The 20,474-nt window shown below is 40.1% G+C and overlaps 2 protein-coding genes across 2 annotated transcripts; one reads left to right on the top strand and one right to left on the bottom strand.

Moving 5' to 3' along the window:
• Positions 1–178: 178 nt before the first annotated feature.
• On the bottom strand, positions 179–4,532 carry LOC149727256 (annexin A13-like). Its single transcript, XM_089890765.1, has 8 exons — positions 4,333–4,532; positions 3,767–3,882; positions 3,235–3,358; positions 2,854–2,973; positions 2,430–2,594; positions 2,084–2,188; positions 1,653–1,841; positions 179–503 (listed from the first exon to the last, which is right to left on the bottom strand). The coding sequence occupies exons 1-8, from the start codon at positions 4,351–4,353 to the stop codon at positions 381–383; spliced, it is 963 nt and encodes a 320-aa protein (XP_089746891.1). The 5' UTR covers positions 4,354–4,532; the 3' UTR covers positions 179–380.
• Positions 4,533–7,689: 3,157 nt separating this feature from the next.
• Positions 7,690–19,701, top strand: LOC149727257 (follicle-stimulating hormone receptor-like). The gene is made up of 17 exons (XM_089890764.1): positions 7,690–8,223; positions 8,288–8,384; positions 8,479–8,581; positions 9,920–9,997; positions 11,212–11,286; positions 12,552–12,626; positions 12,804–12,881; positions 14,070–14,147; positions 14,660–14,731; positions 14,808–14,882; positions 15,104–15,501; positions 15,834–15,984; positions 16,379–16,921; positions 17,275–17,450; positions 17,739–17,919; positions 18,094–18,327; positions 18,523–19,701. The coding sequence occupies exons 1-17, from the start codon at positions 8,116–8,118 to the stop codon at positions 19,241–19,243; spliced, it is 3,243 nt and encodes a 1,080-aa protein (XP_089746890.1). The 5' UTR covers positions 7,690–8,115; the 3' UTR covers positions 19,244–19,701.
• The last annotated feature ends 773 nt before the right edge of the window (positions 19,702–20,474 follow it).

Genomic DNA, 20,474 nt, shown 5'->3' on the forward strand with positions numbered 1-20,474 from the left:
TTTGCATAACAAGAAGCATACCGATCAATTTGTCCGGCCACTTAAGAACACGTGCGTAACCTATTTATGATGCAGATTAACTATTTGTCCACTCATTGCAGCAATCGTTGACCTATCATTAAATTCACACAAGAAAGGCAGGTGACAACTTAAATGACTTGAATGGAAATGCCCACCGTTATGTTGCGGTTGATTTTATTATACCTTCCTTTGGTTATAATTATTGCGTTACAATTACAGGCACTTTACATGGTTTAGAGTGCGAATGTCGAAAGTGACAATACGCTCAGCCGTAAATCAATATGTCAAACATACATCGTTTGGTTATAAATACATAGCGAATTAAACAACAAGTGTTAAGCTGGGTAAAACCCAAACGTTTATTCTTTTATAAGAGCCAGGAGAAGCCGCTTGTAGTCGCCGGAGCATTCATCCGACAGATCCTCCCACAAACCGTTGCCAAACATTTCCGCGTATTTGTCTTTTATGTCAGCCAAGTCAATCTGCAATACAAAGCAATAACATAATTTGTATTTATCTCTTCGAATACTACCAACGAAGATCAAATTAAATAATAATTAATTCAACGAAAAGGGAATTAGCAACAAAACAGTCGCTATACACGCCCCGTTAAAAAAACACTTAGTAAAAGCCGCAGATAAAAGCGTGGCTGCTACACCCGCAACGAATCAATAAACTAGCTGCTTGTTATTTAGTGATTAATGACAAGTGTAAATGTTACGTGTATTGACTAATCATTACCAGGCAGTTAATTTTTGTGATACAGCGCGGTATAATATCCTGTATGTGTTACGTATTGTATGTATTAAAGCAAATCATTAAACTGAATATTTGCGAAGTCTGGTCCAGTAAACGTGACTTTGTATTTTAACTAATATACATTACCTACCAGCCAGTTATTACTGTATGACGTTTATGTGGTACCATCGCTGTTTAACAACTTGTGTGTATTTCATATATATTCAAATCTGTACCACGTATTGCCAGACCCACACGTGCGTGATCAAATGTTCATTTATCAAAAAATCCATATTGGCTAACATCGATCGTGTTAGCTCGTTATCAGCAACGCCATATTCCGCATATGTTTTGCGCGGAATTCGGTTGATTATTAACTTTATAGGAACTATAGCAACCATTATATTGGCTTATCTTTGCCGTTAAATCCGTTTGAATTTAAAATAAAATTTTGTGCAATAGATTCAACACGTATAGTAGGGTGGGGTAAGATGGTATCGTAGCACCGTGAGTCTAAAAGTCATTATTTTTAGACGCTCACGGTATCCCGTCTTACCACACAGAACTGTATACTGGTTTATAAAACTTGCATGCATGATGGGTCAAGGAGATAGCGTGATCATTTCTTTTAATACAGAAGGGTGGGGAAAGATAGGACACCTTTTCACTCTATTCTCTCGTCCCATTTGGTAGTAAACAAAGAACATTCAAGGAATTATAAAACTATATTCTTATGACTCCCATAGGCCGTTGTTATATGTTTAAAACACGATCAGTATATGTAGATATTATGTGCTAAACCTGTTCCGTCTTCCCCACCCTACTATATCTCATACAGCGTTATATACAACCGATTTTTCTGTAAGTAAACCCATCCTTGTAAAAACTATTACCTCGGATCTTCCAACGATGTGCCGAGTCAGTGCGTCCTCATCTGTGCCAATCCCTCGCATTGCTTCATGGAGCTTTTGTGCATAATAGCCATGATGATCTTTCGTGAGAGAAACGATGGCTTTGTAGGCAGTTTGAAGGTTACCAGATGTTTCACTGTCAATTGCGTCTTCAAATGAATTCCCAGCGATCTGTCGAACATTAAGCTAAGTTACACAACACCTTTTGTTGTTTATATCTTCGAAAACGATAGCGAAGAGATTCAACAGCAAAACAACAGTCGTTAAAACACGCTGGGAATAAAAGGTGTGGGTCATGGTATCAGTTATAAAAAGCGTGGTTATTGGACCCCAATTAGAACAAGAACCTACTAACTTATAGTTCATGAAAACTCAATACACCTATGTTGGTAACCAGGATATAGAAAACTTACGTCGTCATATTTATTGAATATCCATCTCAACTGGAGATAGCTTCGTGTTGCCAGTACTTTGGTGAACTCGTCTTCATCCGTTCCAAACCAACGGTTCTCACCAGCCTATGACAAACGCAGGTGGTGTGTAAAGGGTGGGGTAAGATGAGACATGTTTTACACTCGTCCCATTTGGTTATAAACAAATAACATTTACAGAATTATATTAGCTCTCGCGACTGTATAAGAGCATTGTTAATTGTTTAAAACACGATCAGAAAATATTGGGTTTTAGAAGCTAATGGTATCCCTAATGGTATCTTCCCTACAATAATACTGTAGTGTGCGCCTAGTATTGTGAACGTACATCGTAGATTGCCTGAGCATCGGCTTCTGCTTGTCCTTCGTCAACTTCGAAGAGTTCATCACGTTCAGCCAGTGTTAACATCATCAACAAATGTTTGAAATCCCCTGATGTTTCATCACGTAGGTCGTCGGCAAGACTACGATCGAAGAGTTCGTTATAAGCCACCTGTGAACAAGAGGGTTTAGTAAGACACCTTCCAGCACTGCGGCGCCTGTTCCATATACGCCACAGTTAACGGAGTCGAGGCTCGGCGCTGCTGCCATTGTGGGCGTATGTGTCCTTGGGTAAGCCAATAACCGGCAGTTGCTCCAACCCAGTTGTCACTTATGGGTTGTCAAATTGTAAGCGACTATCGCTGCCCGGCCACGCCAGAATTGATAGATTACATTAATTGATTCAATATAGGCGTCAAGAACTAACTTACTCTGATCTGGTTGATCTTTTCGTTTGACCGAGCGCACAAAATTTCGATCAATATTTCATCATTGGTGCCTGGACCGGCCATAGCTTTACGCAACTGTTTCGCATCGTATACGACAGGTCTCTGTGATGAATTAACAAATAACCTGTTTGTATCTGAAACTATAAACCTGTCAATACACAAAACCATTATACCATGTTAACACATAAGTCGTTTCAAATTAATATAATCTATATGGGTGAGTCCCTTCAGCGCCACTGATACCACCGAGGCTGTGGGGTGTATAGGCCGGATTTTGTTTGTGGGCGAGGCTCGGGCCTTTATGGGCGCTGCACATTAAAGGAGTTTGGATGTATGCCAGATTTCGTCAATCCCCCCACTTACGTCCATAATAGCTGTAACGGTATCTTCGAAATCTCCTTTCAGTTCACCTTTGAGACGGTCAACCAAATCTTCACCAAACATGTCTTCATATTGCCGCTTTAGTATTTGACGCTGCGTTGTGGAGCTAGGGGCACAAACATGAGTTATAACAGTTGCAAGTTATATATAGTGGGGCGGGGAAGACGGGGCACCTTTTCATTCTATTTTCTCGTCACATTTAGTAGTAAATAAAGAACATTAAAATTAATAAAACAACGTATTCTACCGACTTCCATAGACGGTTGTTATTTATTTAAAACACGATCAGGATTTTTCGATATTTTGTGCTAAAGGTGCACCGTCACCGCTGCTGTATTATATGTGATTAACAGTAACTTCGACTTAACTGCGCCACGATGTCATAACAAGCTTAAAATATACTATACCGAAAAATGTTTCAGTACATTTTCTGCTTTAATATAAAACAGAAAAACACTCAGACATATGCACTAGCATGGCTAGCTAGATGTAAACCATATGCATGTAGTCTTACCGGCGAGTAATGATTCGAATAATCGGTCGTTCATTCGTTCCAAGGCCGTCCATCGCTTCATGAAGACGATTGCAATCTTGTTCAGGGTCGAAGTCATCAGTGGGAGTAACTGTAGGCTGTATGGGGGTTTGTTTCATTAAAAATACAACGTAGTGGGGGTGAGTGGAAACAAGGGTTTTGAAGTTTAGACATATGTAGTTTACTTGGGAAATAAACCATGAAAAATTCAAAATACGTCTTGAGTCATAACTTAGCTGTCAAGATAAAAGGTTACGCATTCATGTTTTGTATGCAGAGTAAACTATTACGCCTTTGTGAAACAGACCGTCTTAAATTCTTAAAAACCCGTTTAGCCTCTATACTAGGTATTGGTTGTTTCAAAAAGATAAGTTATACTCAGCTCTAAGTTTCAACCAAAATTATCATTAGCTTAACATCTAGTAATTTTATAATCTTCATTTCATGGTAAAAAAGATTGTGCTAATTTCATAATAAATAGACGTAACACAATGCAATAATGCTGTAGCATCATAAACAATATATTAAACTCATTGATTATAACTTACGTTGGATTCAAGGTTTCCCATTCTGTCTTGCGATCTCTATTGGCAAAGTCAAATTTAAGCTGTTGCTTTCACTTAAAACGAAACCAGAGTGAGCCAGATCACGTTATATCGGGTGTCGCCGCCCCTTCAATACACCGAGCCCTTTGTTTCTCGGCAACGACGTCAGAGCTTAATAATTAAAAGAATCCACCAACGCAGAGTGTATGCGTATGATCCAGACGATATGTAGGCATGATCCAAACAGACATGTGTATTTATTCAATGGAATAAATGACGCAATGGGCCAATGATCGTCGGAAACTCTGTGATAGTTGGTAGGATAATAGTAGCATACGCACACATTAAAAGCAAAATGGTAGTATACGCACACATTACTAATGTAGGTAGAACGAATGGGCACGAGGAGGAGAAATGGGATGGTCGAACTTTAGACCGAAATCCAATACGCATTTTGCTTTACGCGAAGGAGAAAGTATTTTTTTATATTAATAATTCAATAAATATTATTTCGTACATAGTAAACATCATCATCAGGACCAAACCCTTATTAACACTAACTCTCCGTTTACCTGACAATATGGTGTATTATACAGTTCATACAATCACATATCGACATGCTTTTGTTTTACCGCGAGATGTCGCCCCGCGTACGGTGGTTTTGCCCTAAATGGAGATCTAAAATTTGGCATTTGGAAACATACTTACGTAGTCAATTGATCTTCAGCTACGCGAACCCACACATCGGTTTAATTAGCGCCGCTTTTCCGCAACACTTCACAAACTTAAATTGTTTAAATACAATCCATCACCAGCGCATGTGTTGGTACAGCTTGTCTCAAGGCAGCTTTGCCGATGCGGTAAGTGGCGATACACGAATGCTGACGGATCGGCGCCGACGCTGTTCATGTTGACAGTTGCTTTGGATTTTGTGAAGATTAACATGTTCGAATCGGTTAGCTTGAGCAGCTGCGGTCTCGTACCCCATTTCTCATCACATTCACCGTAGCATTGCTGTTATACACGGACTGCACTGACTCGCCAACTCATCCCTGGCAAATAACAGAGGCCGTCGCATCACGACAGTTTCTAGGAAGTGGGATCGGTTTTATGCGAGACCTGGATCCCACCCGCCGCTGGCGGTGTAGCGCGATGCATCGATTTACACGCGCTGTTCTTAATTAAAACAAAAGTCTCTTAAGAAATATCTGCGGCGGTGTTCAGTAAACTGCACCAACCGCTCAGCAACAAGTTTGCGAGCCATTGGTAAATCGTTAAGGTAAACATCCCTAAACAAATACGTTATTAAGAGTGTTAAGCACACGCAGTATCAGCAACGAGTATTTCAGACGATGGTCGGCAGTGATCAGTTGTTTGCGAGGATGTGACGAAATTTGTTTTCTTGCATCACGTTTCGCTTTACGTCATCTTTTAATAGTCGGTATCAAACTTACCATTAACGCTTATGTAATCCCAGGCCTGATCCATTGAACATGGTATAATATGTTAAACAGCAAGAAACGCTTCGGTATTCTCACAACATGTAATCGTCTCCCTTTTTTAACAAGATTTGTTTTATTGCTGGTTCATGTATTCGCTTAATTGGACAGTTACCATGTTCAACTCATGCTTATCGACCGTCGTGTACTTTCTGCAGGACAACGTTCGAAAACGTATTTTAATTTCAGGCACCCAAAACTCATTTGTACGATCCCCTCAGCTCCCTCGTAATCCCAGCGGATCAAAAACCCAATTTAAAATAAGTCCTTGGTTCCACAGAAGGATTTGTGGCGTAAATTCCTATTTTAGTGCAGGTATGCGAATTTCTGCGGGTTGCCTTGCTGAAGTAAATGCGACATGATATGATAACCACTGTGTAATGCGAACGTAATGTCGTGACGTCACACATACATACGCCGTGACGGAAGTCCCATGAGTTTAGATGCCAACACTCCGCCACCAACGACGCAGTTTACGGTGGAGATAATCATCTGATGTAAAACGGAATTCCTCATTTGTTGGTAAACAAATACGGAATCAGCGAAATGGCAGAGTAGTGTGCCAAACGTTGCTTGCTTTAGCTTAGGATTTGTAGACCTAACGCTGTTCCAGAAAACAAACCTAGTAGTTCCCTGCCTCGTAGAATGGTATCTTATTGAAGTCCGTTGCCAGATTCGAAACGCCTAAATCGGTCGCTGAGGTAATGTGTTGTCGGCTTGTTTTGCGTACGTGTTTAACCTACCGCATGTAATGCTCAATTGTGTTGTGACATACCACATGCGTGGTAACTATATTTGGTTAAAATGGTCCCTGTTAAACAGCTGGTATCAAAGCAGGATCGGTTTTGTTGTAGTCACTTTTTAACTTGGCGTGTATGAAACTTTAACGTCTTCCTGTCAGGGCTAATGGTGGCCACAAAATCTAATGCAATTACCCAGTTATAGGGTCGACCGCTTTGGCTCAGGTAATACTTCTTCGCCTAATTCAATCAGGAAACGAAGTATTACATTTTCTCAAGTGCAATTACTTTACACATCCGACGTACAGGGGGTGCACTCGAATTAATAACCGCTGCTTCCGAGCCGGCGATTCGTGCCATACTTACTGCAAGGTAAATGAAACTACGGTATCTTTTCGCCGAACAATAAACCAACAGATACAATTCTGGCCTAATCACTATTTCATGCCACACACGGTAAAGATTTTTATAATAACAGATTGAGTAGATATGCGAAAGTACACCGACTCGTTACATGTTTAATGGCTTTTTGTGGGAAACACGATTTAATCGACACTTACGAAGATAGATAATATTCCGATACGTGTTACGAAGGTCAAAGAATTGGAGTATTGTATTTTTGTAGTTATACATATACAAACGTTGCATAAAGATATCTTGACAGTGTTTTTAACATTCCGATACTTTTCTCCATCCCGAATGCGAGAGGTTAACTTCAACGATATGACGTATTACAAACCAGTAGCCTGCTTTACAAAACTGAAGCAACCCGCGGCCTTTTTTTCTTTCGCCTTGTTTTGTTCGTTGCTGCCAGGCAAGAGCCCGACACGCTGTAATCACCGCTCAAAGACGAGAAATACGTCGTACATGCTGGTCGTTTAGTGCTTGCATCAGACGCAGTTGCAGGCAGTCCGTACAGGAGCTAACAAGAAGCAAGCCCCAATATTAGGCTTTAATTTTATTTAGATATTACTAATCTTCTACCAAGGGGTAACTTGATACCCGTAAACCGGGGTAATCCTGTTTTGAATCTGTTAAGCGCTTTCCTCATAACAGCTGGTTATTTTTAGCGCAGCCGAGTAACAGAGCCTGGTTTGTGTCCAACTTGAGTGTCGTTAACTTGATACCGATAACGCACCGTCTATTTAAAATGGAGGCGTATTATCTTAACGTCAAGACTCAATATGTAACAGAACAGGTCAGCGCAGGGCGATTAGGTTTATATGGTTGACGTTTAAATATTCCGAGTGTTTCCCGCTTTCGACTCCATTCTAATGCTTGCTTAGGCAATATTTATTTGCGACACCTGTCACGGTTGGTCTGGCTGCTGGCCTACTTAGAGGCCATGCGCCGATTCCTGTATTTTTACGTAAGGTTCTAAGCTATTTATTACTTTCTTGTACGAGAAAGTCAAATCGTGCTTGTAATTTCTCGCCAAGTTATAAATAACATTTCTCTCATCTTAGCTAAGACATGCCAGGTGCGGAACATCAGTGTTAGTGCAAATCTAAACAAGCCACAAACTGCACGAAACAAACATTTGGAATATGCCGCTCAAGAATTGGATAATTGCTTGCGCATTTGCAACCAGTGTTCTCGCAACAGCAAGGCCCATTGCAACGCCAGTCAACTCGTTTGAGAGAATGATGTTCGAGGTAAAATATTTTTCATGAAATCCAAACTGTTGTGGCAATGATTAAAATCTACCTTTGTATATAGGAGGGGGTGTGTGATGTGATAAAGAGCAGAAAGAACTGGCCATACTTGCCCCAGCAATGTTGTGGGACCGCCGACCGTACGTTTGCCATTTCTCCAGGTAGGCTTGTGTGTCTTATGTAAGCCTGCACGTCTATCATGGCAGCGGTTTCGATCTTTATCGTCTTATCAATGGGGACTCTTTAAATTTGCAGTCGTCAACTCAACAGAGACTCCGCTGGAAGATACGCCTCTGATTATTACATGTGCTTCAATTAGTTACGTTCCTCATTTGCTACCAACCGCCACCAAGAAAATGTAAGTAGAAAAAAACTCTTTTTATTTCTTGGTTAAACTTTAAGCTTAAGTATAATCGGTGACATTCCATCGCGACGTTTTAATCCCGCTTGGAATAAATTCGCTTCGTTTACGCTTCGTGTGTCAGATTTTCGCCTAATAGGCCTTGAGCCCCGGAGCACAAGTTTAACGCTTCGTATATTCGTGATATTCCATGAGCCGTGCTTGGACATTATTATCCGTGTAATCCTCGTAGGCGGTTTTAGCCACACTGTTGTTTGTTTGGGGTTGGTCTACATCGCTTTAAACACGGCGGCTGAAGCTTTTTCTCGTAAAGAATCAACATTCGTTGCAAAACAAAACAGAAGGAGTTAACAACCGCTTAAATTTCCGGTGGTCTATACGTATGTATTTTTCCGCTTGCAAAAGTATGGTATTTTTTTCACTTCTGTCTATATTATTCGTATGCCACGTCACTTTGATGAAGCCAAGTCTGCAGTGCGAGTAAGTCGCCAATATAATGTAACGGTTTGATCTGACGTGATCACTCGATAGTTGATTGGATTACCCTCGCTTTGGCGGGCAACCTCTCTACGTGAAATCATGTTTACCCCTCTACGATCTTTGCAACTGGGAGGTCTATTGCCGTCGAGCGAAAAATTGTGGCGGATGAGACCTTTATCGCTGGCAGGCGTCGCCATTTTATTTTCGCAGAAGTGGCTTGCGTCTTTGCTCATAAAATATTTACCGTTACTGAAATCTGTTTGAGCGTTACGAGTTCGATATTCTTTCGGTGAAGAACCATTCGTCAATTTATGATTAGATTTGTGGTTCATTTGTATTACGTTGCTAGAAATTGGAGACCTGTGTTACCAAAATTTATTCCGGTGTTCTTTTGGTTAACCAACACATAATTCATTCATCAATCAAGCTCCACGTGTGTGTGGTGTATACCCACCTTTTTATTTACAGAAACCTTTCGCCAGAAATCTATTTCGAGAAGTCAATTAGGCGTGCCGCTTTTTAGGTGTTTTCGACACGTTACCTATATCGTCGATTATTTTGCCTCTGGGTGTGAGGCTCGATTTTCCAGCTGCTAATTAATGAGCGACAACATACCGCAATTACAGCGTAGCCTGTTAAGCACTTGACCCGCACGGACGAAGGAATGTCGGTTTACTTTTTCGCCGCTGATATTTTTTAACAAAATATCGCCACAATATTCGTCTATTTCAAAACCTTTCCGGATTGTAACCAGAATCGAGCGACTTTACGGCGATTTTCATTTCATCATATTCGTCATTGCTGGTATTATCGATTTAAACCGTAGTGTGGTATTAATCTGTGTCGTAACTGCAGGTCGTTACGAGGAACATCGATCCGGCAGCTTGATCAGCAGTCGTTCAACAAAAGCAGTTTGGAAAACTTCATAACATTGTAAGTGGCTGGCTTGAAGTAAATACGTCATACCGTATAAATAAATAATTATAATCTGAGGTGGTTTTCCTTTAAAGGCAATTTGCGTGGTGGTTCAAGCTGCGATTTAAATTGCTTAATTAGACAAGAGTGGGCTATTCTTGGTACGATGCTGTATTTCATGCTTAGCGGTGGCACTTAAGGGCTTGGTAGACCAATATTTCCATGTATACAAGTAAAACAAAACGAGAAACGAACCAAGTGGCGCCTCACTTATAAAATGGACCATAAGCCCACGGTCGCAGCTGCGCAGTTGAAAGACGAAAGCAGAAAAATTAAAACGAAATAATTCCATCTAATTACAGCGTGTGCTTCGCGGTTAACTTGTAATTTGGGCGGAAAAGCGCTTCGAAACACGACCACGAATTTGCCTTGTAAGTCTCCTTTCGTGGGTGGATTTCCACATCGAAAGCGATGCTATCAGTGCGAGCGTATCTTCATTTGATCTATTTTAATCCATTGTAATTGGCTGGTTCGGGCAAACCAAAACTCACCGTTATTGTGCCCATGAAGACACGCTATGCAGTTCAACCGAATTGTGAAAATTCCTGGATGACCGACCTAATTTAAAGCAGTTTAATCGACGTTTAACTCGATTTTAAACACCGAAGGCCGAAGAAATTAGACCTAGACCCTATACGGCCTACCGCAAAGTAAACCCATTTGCTTTACACATTTTTTCTACTATCTCATTAAAACCTGAAAAAATCTCCTAAAACCCATTTTTTATGGTGTTTCGGTTTTGTGTCGAGCAATCGCAGAGTTATGAGGGCAAGGTGCGCAATCAGTTGTTGATATCTAATCGGATTACCTCAATTTAAAATTTTTCGACGGTGGTATACACCTCACCGTGAGCCAATTTTCACAAGCCGATTATCTGTGCCTGCTTACGGGTCAGTTATATTCGGCTGCGGACATGGTGTATACAACTACCGCCCCGAAGTCACGTTTTTTGCGTAATCCCCTGGGTTTTGTGGAGCAGCATCGAATCTCTTATACTCGAAACCCGCTATTAAATGAGGATTAATACACTCGACACGGCGTAGGAGGCACTTGTTTATTCCTACACGAACCGCCTTTGGTTTGGGCTCAGTAGGTCAATTCCTCCAATTTAAGAAAGACTTTTATCTATGCCCAGGTACTTGATAATTACCGAATTTTCTCTTGTTTTTCAGCTCCCTCTCTGATGATGATGTCATTGAAAGCATCGGTGCTCGAACCTTCATAGGTTTAAACAACCTTCGCCGAATGTAAGTTAATTATTGTAACTTATTGTCCCCGTAAAACCGCACAGCGCCATTCCGTCCGCCGCCATCGACGAAAAGGTTTCATGCCGTATGAACCTTTACCCCGTTGCAGGTCAACGAGCGGCCAATGCATCAGATATAGGCGTAGTCGGAAATATTCCACCATACTATATGTCAATTGCGGTCAGCGCCGCGAACTACTGTAACTATAACTTCCGGATTCGACCTGTTGGTTTCAAAGCAAGCCGAATCTGCCCTTTTTCCGAAACCGCATTCTTTCCGCGCGGTTCCTGAAAACCTAAAGTTTTTTGATGACCGACTTAAATTTCCCTTAAAAATCATTAAACTTAAGATATATTTCTCCGGTCTCCGGGAGACGTTATAGTTCTTGGCGGCGCTGGGCTCCTGTGATCGTCGTGACATTTTAAACGATCAATACTGTAGCTATAAGGTCCTGACTCTGCGAGGTATATTAACGTGTTTGTATTAGTTAAAACATGATCCGAAGCGCCTTGATCCAAATCGAAGTCACACGGGTCATTCAAAATCCTACAGAAGTGTTTTGTTGATCCTTATCAAAATTTTACGAACCGTGAAATTGCGATGAAAATACATTCGACCTATTATTTCCCGTAGAAAGAAAACAATTTTATGTGGATTGGTATTTTGTTACGAACCAGTATGACGAACGGCGGATTGAAGCCATATAACACGAAACTAATTGATTTAAGTAACAAGATCAACTCATACACACGATCTTTCGTTTCCAAGTATCGATATACCGTTCTACTTTTATGACCTGTTTGTATTTGGCTTAAATCGTTCTTGTCATGGTGTTTGCTTTTTATTGTCAGGAGAAAACTGTAATATGTGTAGGCAACGCGTATTATCCGGATTTAGTTCGATTTGGCGCAGTCGCTTCGAAGCAGACACCATATACGGTGACTTAAAGTTGGGACTAATACGAATTCTTGTAACGATTACCTAACATGCACATTTCTCTTCCAATTAAAATTGTTTTGTTCGACATTGAGCCAAGACACCCACCTGGAACCTATTTCGTTTCCCCTTTTGTTTAAAAGTCCACGGAAAGATGTATAGTTGGGTTAAAATGTGGTTCTGGTACATTTGCAACGCCCGAGCATGCGCTATCCATTTATGAAAGCCAACACGTTTCCACGCAACTCTTCCGTAATTCGAGATGTTTTTCGCAAGTTCAGAATTGTTTTTACAAATGGTTCACGTCTTAACTTGTTGTTGTTTTTCAGATATCTCGAAAACCTGAAGAACCTTATGTTTATATCCGAGTCTGCGTTTTCCGGCCTCCCGCGGTTAGACCGAATGTGAGTAATAGCTCAGTTATCTGGTTTAAACGATTTAGATCTCAGTTTTCGGTGAAAATGCTTTTTACTTTAAACGGAACTTGTTTTGCGTCTTTTAATGTCAACTAATATTACACGTATATTAGTAGGAAGTCGGTAAGATTATAATTATTTATTATTTTATTTAAATTAACGCAGAGTCATTAAGGGAACGGATATTGGCGTGGTTCAAGGCTTCACCGAGCTCTGGGGACCGACGGAAAACGCAGTTACCATGTGAGAACTGTTGTCCTTATTATATTATAACTAGTGTGTTATAACGAAGGTTCGATTTTCGTACTTGCCTACGTGATTATTGGTGCCCAGGGAGGGCATGTGACGCTTGTAATCAATATATTAAAGAACCGCAAACCAATTTAGTTCTGCAACCCGTGGGGTGATTTTGCGCTTTAAAATAAACCAACTACTTCGCACCCGCATCACGCATTTACTTCGGGAGAACAGTGCGTGTACTTTAACTAACCTACTTTTGGCTCGACTTTATAAATCCACTGTCTAGATAAGCTATAACGAACTGGGTTCAACAAGAGTTAATGAAATGGCCTTGGTCCACGTATGCGTCAAAATCCTTGTACACAGCTAGATTATCTCGGCAGAACACAATCTCTTAGTCCTGTAACGTTCAAATTTGGAACTTTTGCCCACGCTACTACCTTATGGTCGTGACAGATTTAAAACAATGAACTTATAATAAGTTAAAAAATTAATCGCCGAAAATCATAAGTTGTGGTCGGTCGTGTTATAAGATAAAAACTACTTGGTTATTGCTCCTGGGTTTAAAACGGGATCTCCCAACCGCACGAAAACAAATAAACTAGTCATCAGTTTTGTAAACCGCTCTTTTGGGTGTAAATAGCATTAGGGTTAACTGCATGTTGTTCGTATGAGCTGATCAAAGCCCGTGACGCATATACTCGACTATATTTGGTATCTTATATAACCTTAACTTCAGTAAAATGGGCAATATTGTTTTATATTTTTAGCTTTAGTGTTGTAAAGGTTGGGGTAAGATCGTTCAAGCTTTTGTTCTCTCTTACCGTCGCATTTGGTAGTATACAAAGAAAATTTATTGCTGGGTCAAATAAACGTATCCTTACGACTCTAAAATGGAGAGTGTTAATTATTAAAAAGAAAATATTGAGTAGTATGCGCTAACGATAGCCATCTTACCCACCCTACTATATAGTATTGTTGTGGGGTAAGATGGAACACTTTTAGCACATAATATCCAATTATTTTGCACGCGTTTTAAACAATTAACAACGGTATATAGAAGTCGTAATGATACGGGTTTATCATACTTTAAATTTTCCTTGTTTACTACAAAATTAGACGAGAAACAGAATGAAAGGAAGTCCCATGTTCCCCCACGTTACCATATTATTCTAAACTCGTGTTTTGCAGAGAACTTTCGCACAATCCGTCGTTGGCGAAAATTCAATCCAAGGCGTTTCGTAACTTGACAGAAAGAGTGACCGAGCTGTAAGTGTTACAAGTCCACAATATATTGGTTATCCGTAAAGGTTGATAATTATCCAGAAATAACTTGTGCCTGGCACTTAAACATGACCAATGTTCGCTCAGAAATCTCTAATTGCAAGCTACACCCAAAGATAAATGCAGTTTAATGCCGGTTAAACGGGCCAGTGGCTCAGTTTTTCAGCAGCTTATATCGCTAGAATATATATTTGCGCTGTACATTATGAATGAGAAAACTTTGCAAATGGTGAATGATTGAAAAATGTAAATTCTGGTCCCAATACTTGACAAGCTTTGATATCTATTATTTATGTGACAAGGGCTCGACAGGCGTGTATACATTATATTATGAAACGCATTTACAAAATGGCATCTTTGAACTTCGTCTTTGTTCAATGCACAAAGGAATGAAATCACTTCGTGACTGTTTCGACGCCAGAGCTTTTCAAAGCGGGCAATTGTCGTTCGCGGCTTTTAATACTCTTATGATTAACGTCTGCTGCTTGTTTTTGCAGAAGAGTAACCATGAATCCAAACCTGCGCACCGTTGAAGATTTCGCTTTCGCTGGAAGTCGCATATATGACTTGTAAGCAAAATTGTTTTACTCTCTTTATGTTTTAACTGAAGTTTAACCAATTCACAAAAAACTTTACATCTTTTAGGTATTTGGACGGCAATGGAATGCTTACGGATCTACAGTCATTCGCTTTTGCAGGAATGAAGAATCTTCGCTACCTGTAAGCAGATTTAATATATATATGACTTAACATATATAGGTGGTTATTTGACATCTTTTTATTGTATTTTCTCGTCCCATTTGCTAGTAAACAAAGAACTTTCGATGTTGTTAATTCTTTAAAAACGTTCGGGATACTTTGATATTATCTGCTAAAGGTGCCGCGTCTTCTTCCAATCTATATTTTTTATTTCTTATCAAATCAACTACATTTAATTCTAGTTCAATCGCCAAAACTTCTGTTATGCGCTTGCCAACGATCGGTCTGGAAAAGATGCAAGAACTAAACGCTTTCGACACGCCGTATATGATACGATTCCCGACATCGGATAAATTGCCTTCGCTTCACAAAGCAGTTCTGACATACCCCTTCCACTGTTGTGCGCTCACGAACTACGGATTCGGCGAAATATTTCAAAACGATGAAACAAACCAGGATGAAGAACTTGTAGATTGCGCTGCAGACGACGAACGAACATCACCTGAAATTCCACAACAGATTCAACCACCGGAAAGTTCCGAGGGGTTTGTGGACTCTCCTACACTTGTGGAACCGACGGTCGGGGACGTGGAGGCAAATTATTACCATGTTGAAGAATATGACTATGCATATTATAACGGTGGGTGCTAAAAAGTTCACTATTCTTGGTATTGTTTTAAGAATACTATTCATATAGATTTCAAATCGTTTTTTTCCATTCTGTTTGGTATTAAGAAAAGAATATTCACAGAATCAAATATATTGCGGACATGTTTATGAAACTGCCATGCTAACGTACAGCATACGTTCATTTATAATTAAACCGCCCGCCGTAAGAGCTTTTAAGCACAAACTGAGGTTAAAAAATTGCAATTTCGTATTCCACTTGTTGTTTGAAATTTTTACGTAATTTCTAAAAATATACCACCCTGCAATTACAAGTTTTAATGACCATCTTTTCTGTGGTTGCAGACAGCTTTGACGACAGTATTCAGTACATACCTCTGCCAACCGATGGCGAGGAGCATGAGGTTCTGCCTGAAGTCCCAACCTCTAGTGAGGACGTGAACGGTTTAAGCGCCGTCAACCCCCCTGATGGCTCATGGGTTGCGTCGCATAACAGGTTAGTTATCATTATTTTATCGTTTGGGGTAAAATGGAAAATGTTTTCATTCTATTTTATCGTCCCATTTGGTAGAAAACAGAAAACATTTACAGAATTATGTACTCGTATCCTCATCGCTCTTAAAGAGCACTGTTGAGTGCTAGAATACGATCAGGAAATATACGGAATGTTGTAGGCCTATATGCTATGGCGGTATCCATCTTACCTCATGCTAATAAAAATCCCGTGTTATAACGATTGGCTTATTTGCGCCGCATTAAAATGCATTTGCGTGCCTATTTAACCTATGCAGTATAACTCAGATTATAGGTTGCAAATGTTTAATTACGACAAATTATTGTATGATTAGAAGTTTGTGTTAATTGTCGTTACAGTTTGTTTGTTGTTTCAGTTTCGGAGGTCTTCCAGTTGCAACAGGCCATGCAATTCATCCGAACGTAACCACACATCCATGGAATAGCTCGACACCGCGGGTAATCTCACTTTGTCGCCGTGATAAATCCGGAAAACTTGTTCCCAAAATGCACGAGGCGCCGATCCATTGTGTACCTGTACCTGACCTCTTTAATCCTTGCGAAGATTTACTTGGCAGCACAGGCATCGTCGCTGTGTCATGGAGTGTAGCTTGTCTTTCCGTAATCGGGAATTTCTTCGTCATTTTTATGCTGCTTGCCGTAGCGTGCGACCGAACACGGGCCCAACAGCGTCATCTCTCGGTTCCAAAATTCCTCATTCTAAACTTGGCGATCGGCGATTTTTTCATGGGAATCTACCTGTTTACTCTTACCGCTATGGACAGCAGAAGTTCGGGCAACTACTACAAGTTCGGTGTTGAGTGGCAGACTGGTGGAGGATGTGACGTGGCGGGATTTATTGCAATTTTCGCATCTCAACTATCGGTGTTTACATTAAGCGTCATCTCCCTTGAAAGATGGTAAGCCTAAATTACCTTATTATTCTATCATATAATGTTCTTTTGGAGTTAGCAGCATTTTAGCCTAGAGGTTGACTTGTTGCTTGAAATTACACAACCTTATTAAATATCCTCATTATTTTGATATTGCTTTTAATTGATCTTATGCATTAGTGTCCCTATACCTAACCTATTCGAGGAATAGTTTTAGGGTTGGATTTATAGTAATAATTCATACTAAACTGGGTATGGATCTCAATTAAACATCACCTCTTTGTAATAATTCCCTACATTCTAATCATTAGCTTTACTTCATACTTCATCTTATGAAAGAAAACAACACATTAGAAACTGATAACTTATTTTATCAATAGGTACGCAATCCGGTACGCCATCCAACTAGACAAGCGCATGACGTTGCGTTGTGGGCGCATAGTGATGTGTGTTGGTTGGATAGTCTCAATAATCCTTGCTGCCCTGCCTCTAATGAAAGTAAACAGCTACCGGAAAACAGCTATATGTTTGCCAATGGACGTTCAAGAACTGTCGGGTAGGTTCGATTTTTCTTCATCTTGTGCAAGAATAAAATACAGTAGGGTTGAGGAAGATGGAGCACTTTCTAACTGTATTTTCTCGTCCTTTTTAGTAGTAAACAAAACATAATTTAAAGAATTATTAAACAGGATATTCTAACGACTTCCTATAGAACGTCCTTAATTGTTTAAAACACGGTCAGGATATTACTATAGTAATCTGAGGTATAAGATAGTTATTGTTAATTAACAACGCCCAGAGTTGTGAGTTCAAATTCTTTATATTATAGTTTTGTTATCTACAGGCAAAGTTTACGTGGCTGTGCTGTTGTCTCTCGACATATGCGCGTTCATGGTAGTAGTAGGTAGCTACTTGTGGATGTACGCCATTGTACGCTCAGCTAATGGTACAGGACGAAGTTTAAGAGATCTGTTCCGACTTAAAGAACGAAAGCAAGCAGACGAACGACCGCGACATAACCACAAGTACGTTGATTTTTTTGGAACAGTTCAGTTCACACCCTACTTTGTAGAGTTTAAAATGCCATTTTTAGGTTACTTTAAAAAGTGTCCAAAATTATAAATCTATATCGATTAAATAAGTTCTGTCTGTAGTTTTATAAATGTTAAAACTTATTTTAAACTGCGTTTTATTTTTAGCAACGACGGTTGCTTCGGCGTGATGGACAGTCGCAAAACCGATGCCCGTGTGGCGAAACGGATGGCAGTTCTTGTGTTCACCGACTTCGCTTGTTTCTTCCCAATCTGTTTCTTCTCGCTGTTCGCACTTGCGGGACTTCCCCTTCTCTCCATGTCAACGGCGAAAGTTCTGCTTATCACGTGTTTCCCCTTCAACGCGTGTTGCAACCCGTTTCTGTACGCCATTTTGACGAAGTGAGTACTACGCTGTTTTATGTTCGAGATCCTAAGGCAAGATGCGCCAGGGAACCGTGTGGCAAAGGCTTAAAATATTACTTTACATTTAGTAGTGGTCTGTTTTATTTTTTATATCATTTCATCAGTGTTTTATCATTAAGTTATGGTTAAAAATATTACGTGTGAGTTAAATGTACAATTTTGTGTATATAGGTCGTTCAGAAACGACGTGAAGATGTTCATTAAGTCGCAGCGTCCGAATGCCTTCGGTGTTCGGCGACAGAAGACGTCGCATCGGAGAGAGAAAAGATCGGATGGTGGGAGTCGGCAGGAGGAAAGACGAAAAACCATCCAAGTTTACGTTGATTACGATGCAGAGCACGCTAACGGTGGCGAAGGGGTCTTCGTTTCTGTGGAACAAAAGCCTTCTCCCGACACGAAGAAAAGTTTCAGCTGCAAGTTTTCTGCTAAGCAGGCGTCGTGCAGTTTATCGTTTAAGAAAAAATCGACGCTAGAGCAGCTTTCGCCCAAAAGGGAGCCCCTGAAAAGCGGCTCACCGTCGAATCACAATAATAATAACAGCGCAAAGGACAAAACTGTTATAACGAATCGAAACAGCGATTATGCTGGGGACAGCGGTGCAAAAGGTCTCTCCAAAAGCCTGGCTGTCCTCGCTGCTTTCAGTCGTATTCGACTCTCAATGTTTCGTAAAAGGAATGCAAGTACTAACGATGCACCACCCGTCACTGAAACGACGCGTCAGACGAGTTTCGAAACGCAAGTTTCGGCAGACGGCGGAGTTGCCCTTTGCGAGAAAACCGATTCCGATTCGAGCGAAAGCGAAATTATTGTGAGTAAAGTGATCGACTTCGTCGTAGCTGAAGCATCAATGGCGAGTCTGTCATCACACAGCGACCAGGACTGTTTCACGTAGTCTACCAACGACGACCTGCTGGCGTGATGGATAATTGTCGATTTTATCGTCCCCCCAAAAAGCAGCAGTTCTACTTTTGCCAGTATTTTTCTAATCATATTATTTTGTTCACCTCATTCGTCGGTCAACTTTTTCCTTTTAGATCACATGAAAATTTGTTGCTTTTCTGTACTCTCGTTTCTTACATCTCGTCCATTTACTTCTTGTGTATATCATTGTGTTTCACTTATCGTATCTCACTTACTGATAAAGATGTAAAAGTAAAGCTAGAACAAAACTATTGGAGTTCATATTTCCACCATTTTATCTGCTTTCCGATGCTATTTCCTCCTGTTTTATTCAGGATTACGTACAATGGTACACCACAGACACAAGGAACTCAATTAAAAGTTCACTGCCGCATATATTTCGTTATTTTACTTCTTGTTATAAATATTGCAATAAACTCCTAAAACGAATTCGACCTGGTTATCAGTTACGAATACTCTGTAGCAAAGAGATTAAAATATGTGGTTTTAATCTCTTTGCTCTGTAGTATAAACACGTACACAACTATTTTCCAACATTAGGTTATATTTTCATATTACGTGTTCTGTCCCATATGCGACAATGTTGCTACGGCGAGGCACGTCATGGGACCTGACAATAGGCTACAGGTCACACATTGCCTCAAGAATTACGTATAAGCCATTAAGAATCATTTAAAATCGTTCGGTGAGGCGTCCGTGTCATTTCAGTACATCCTGTAACTCCCCTCCACAAAGTAACTGTCCTCACATATTATTGATTGCACCAGTCGATCCTATTTAGTCATACAAGAGTCTCTACATTAACATTTCAACATGTCCCAGCCAAAGTGGGACAGTTTTAACATCGATTACTGAAAGTTAAAACATAGTTCATGACGTTCAGTTATATTTGCTTTGAAGAAAGTCGTTTTAATTAAATTATCAAGTAGGTTTGAGCATAGATTAAGATTGTATTATTAAACTATGATTTGGGTATTTAATTTTTATCAGTACGAGTACAGAGGAAAGAAGTCTCTCGTAAACTCGAGTTAGCGGTATATTTTATTTGCTCCCCTAATTTACAAAAAAATATTTCCGCTCATACGTTCTAGTCTATTACATGCGAAAGGATTTGTCTGAAATCGCGCGATGTTTTAGTTTTGTTACAACCCAATTTGTTATAAAATATCGTTAATTCGTATCGTTTAAACTTGTAAAAGTTT

Source organism: Ciona robusta, chromosome 12, assembly GCF_009617815.1.
Source record: "Ciona robusta chromosome 12, ASM961781v2".
In the NCBI taxonomy this organism is placed as follows: Eukaryota; Metazoa; Chordata; class Ascidiacea; order Phlebobranchia; family Cionidae; genus Ciona; species Ciona robusta.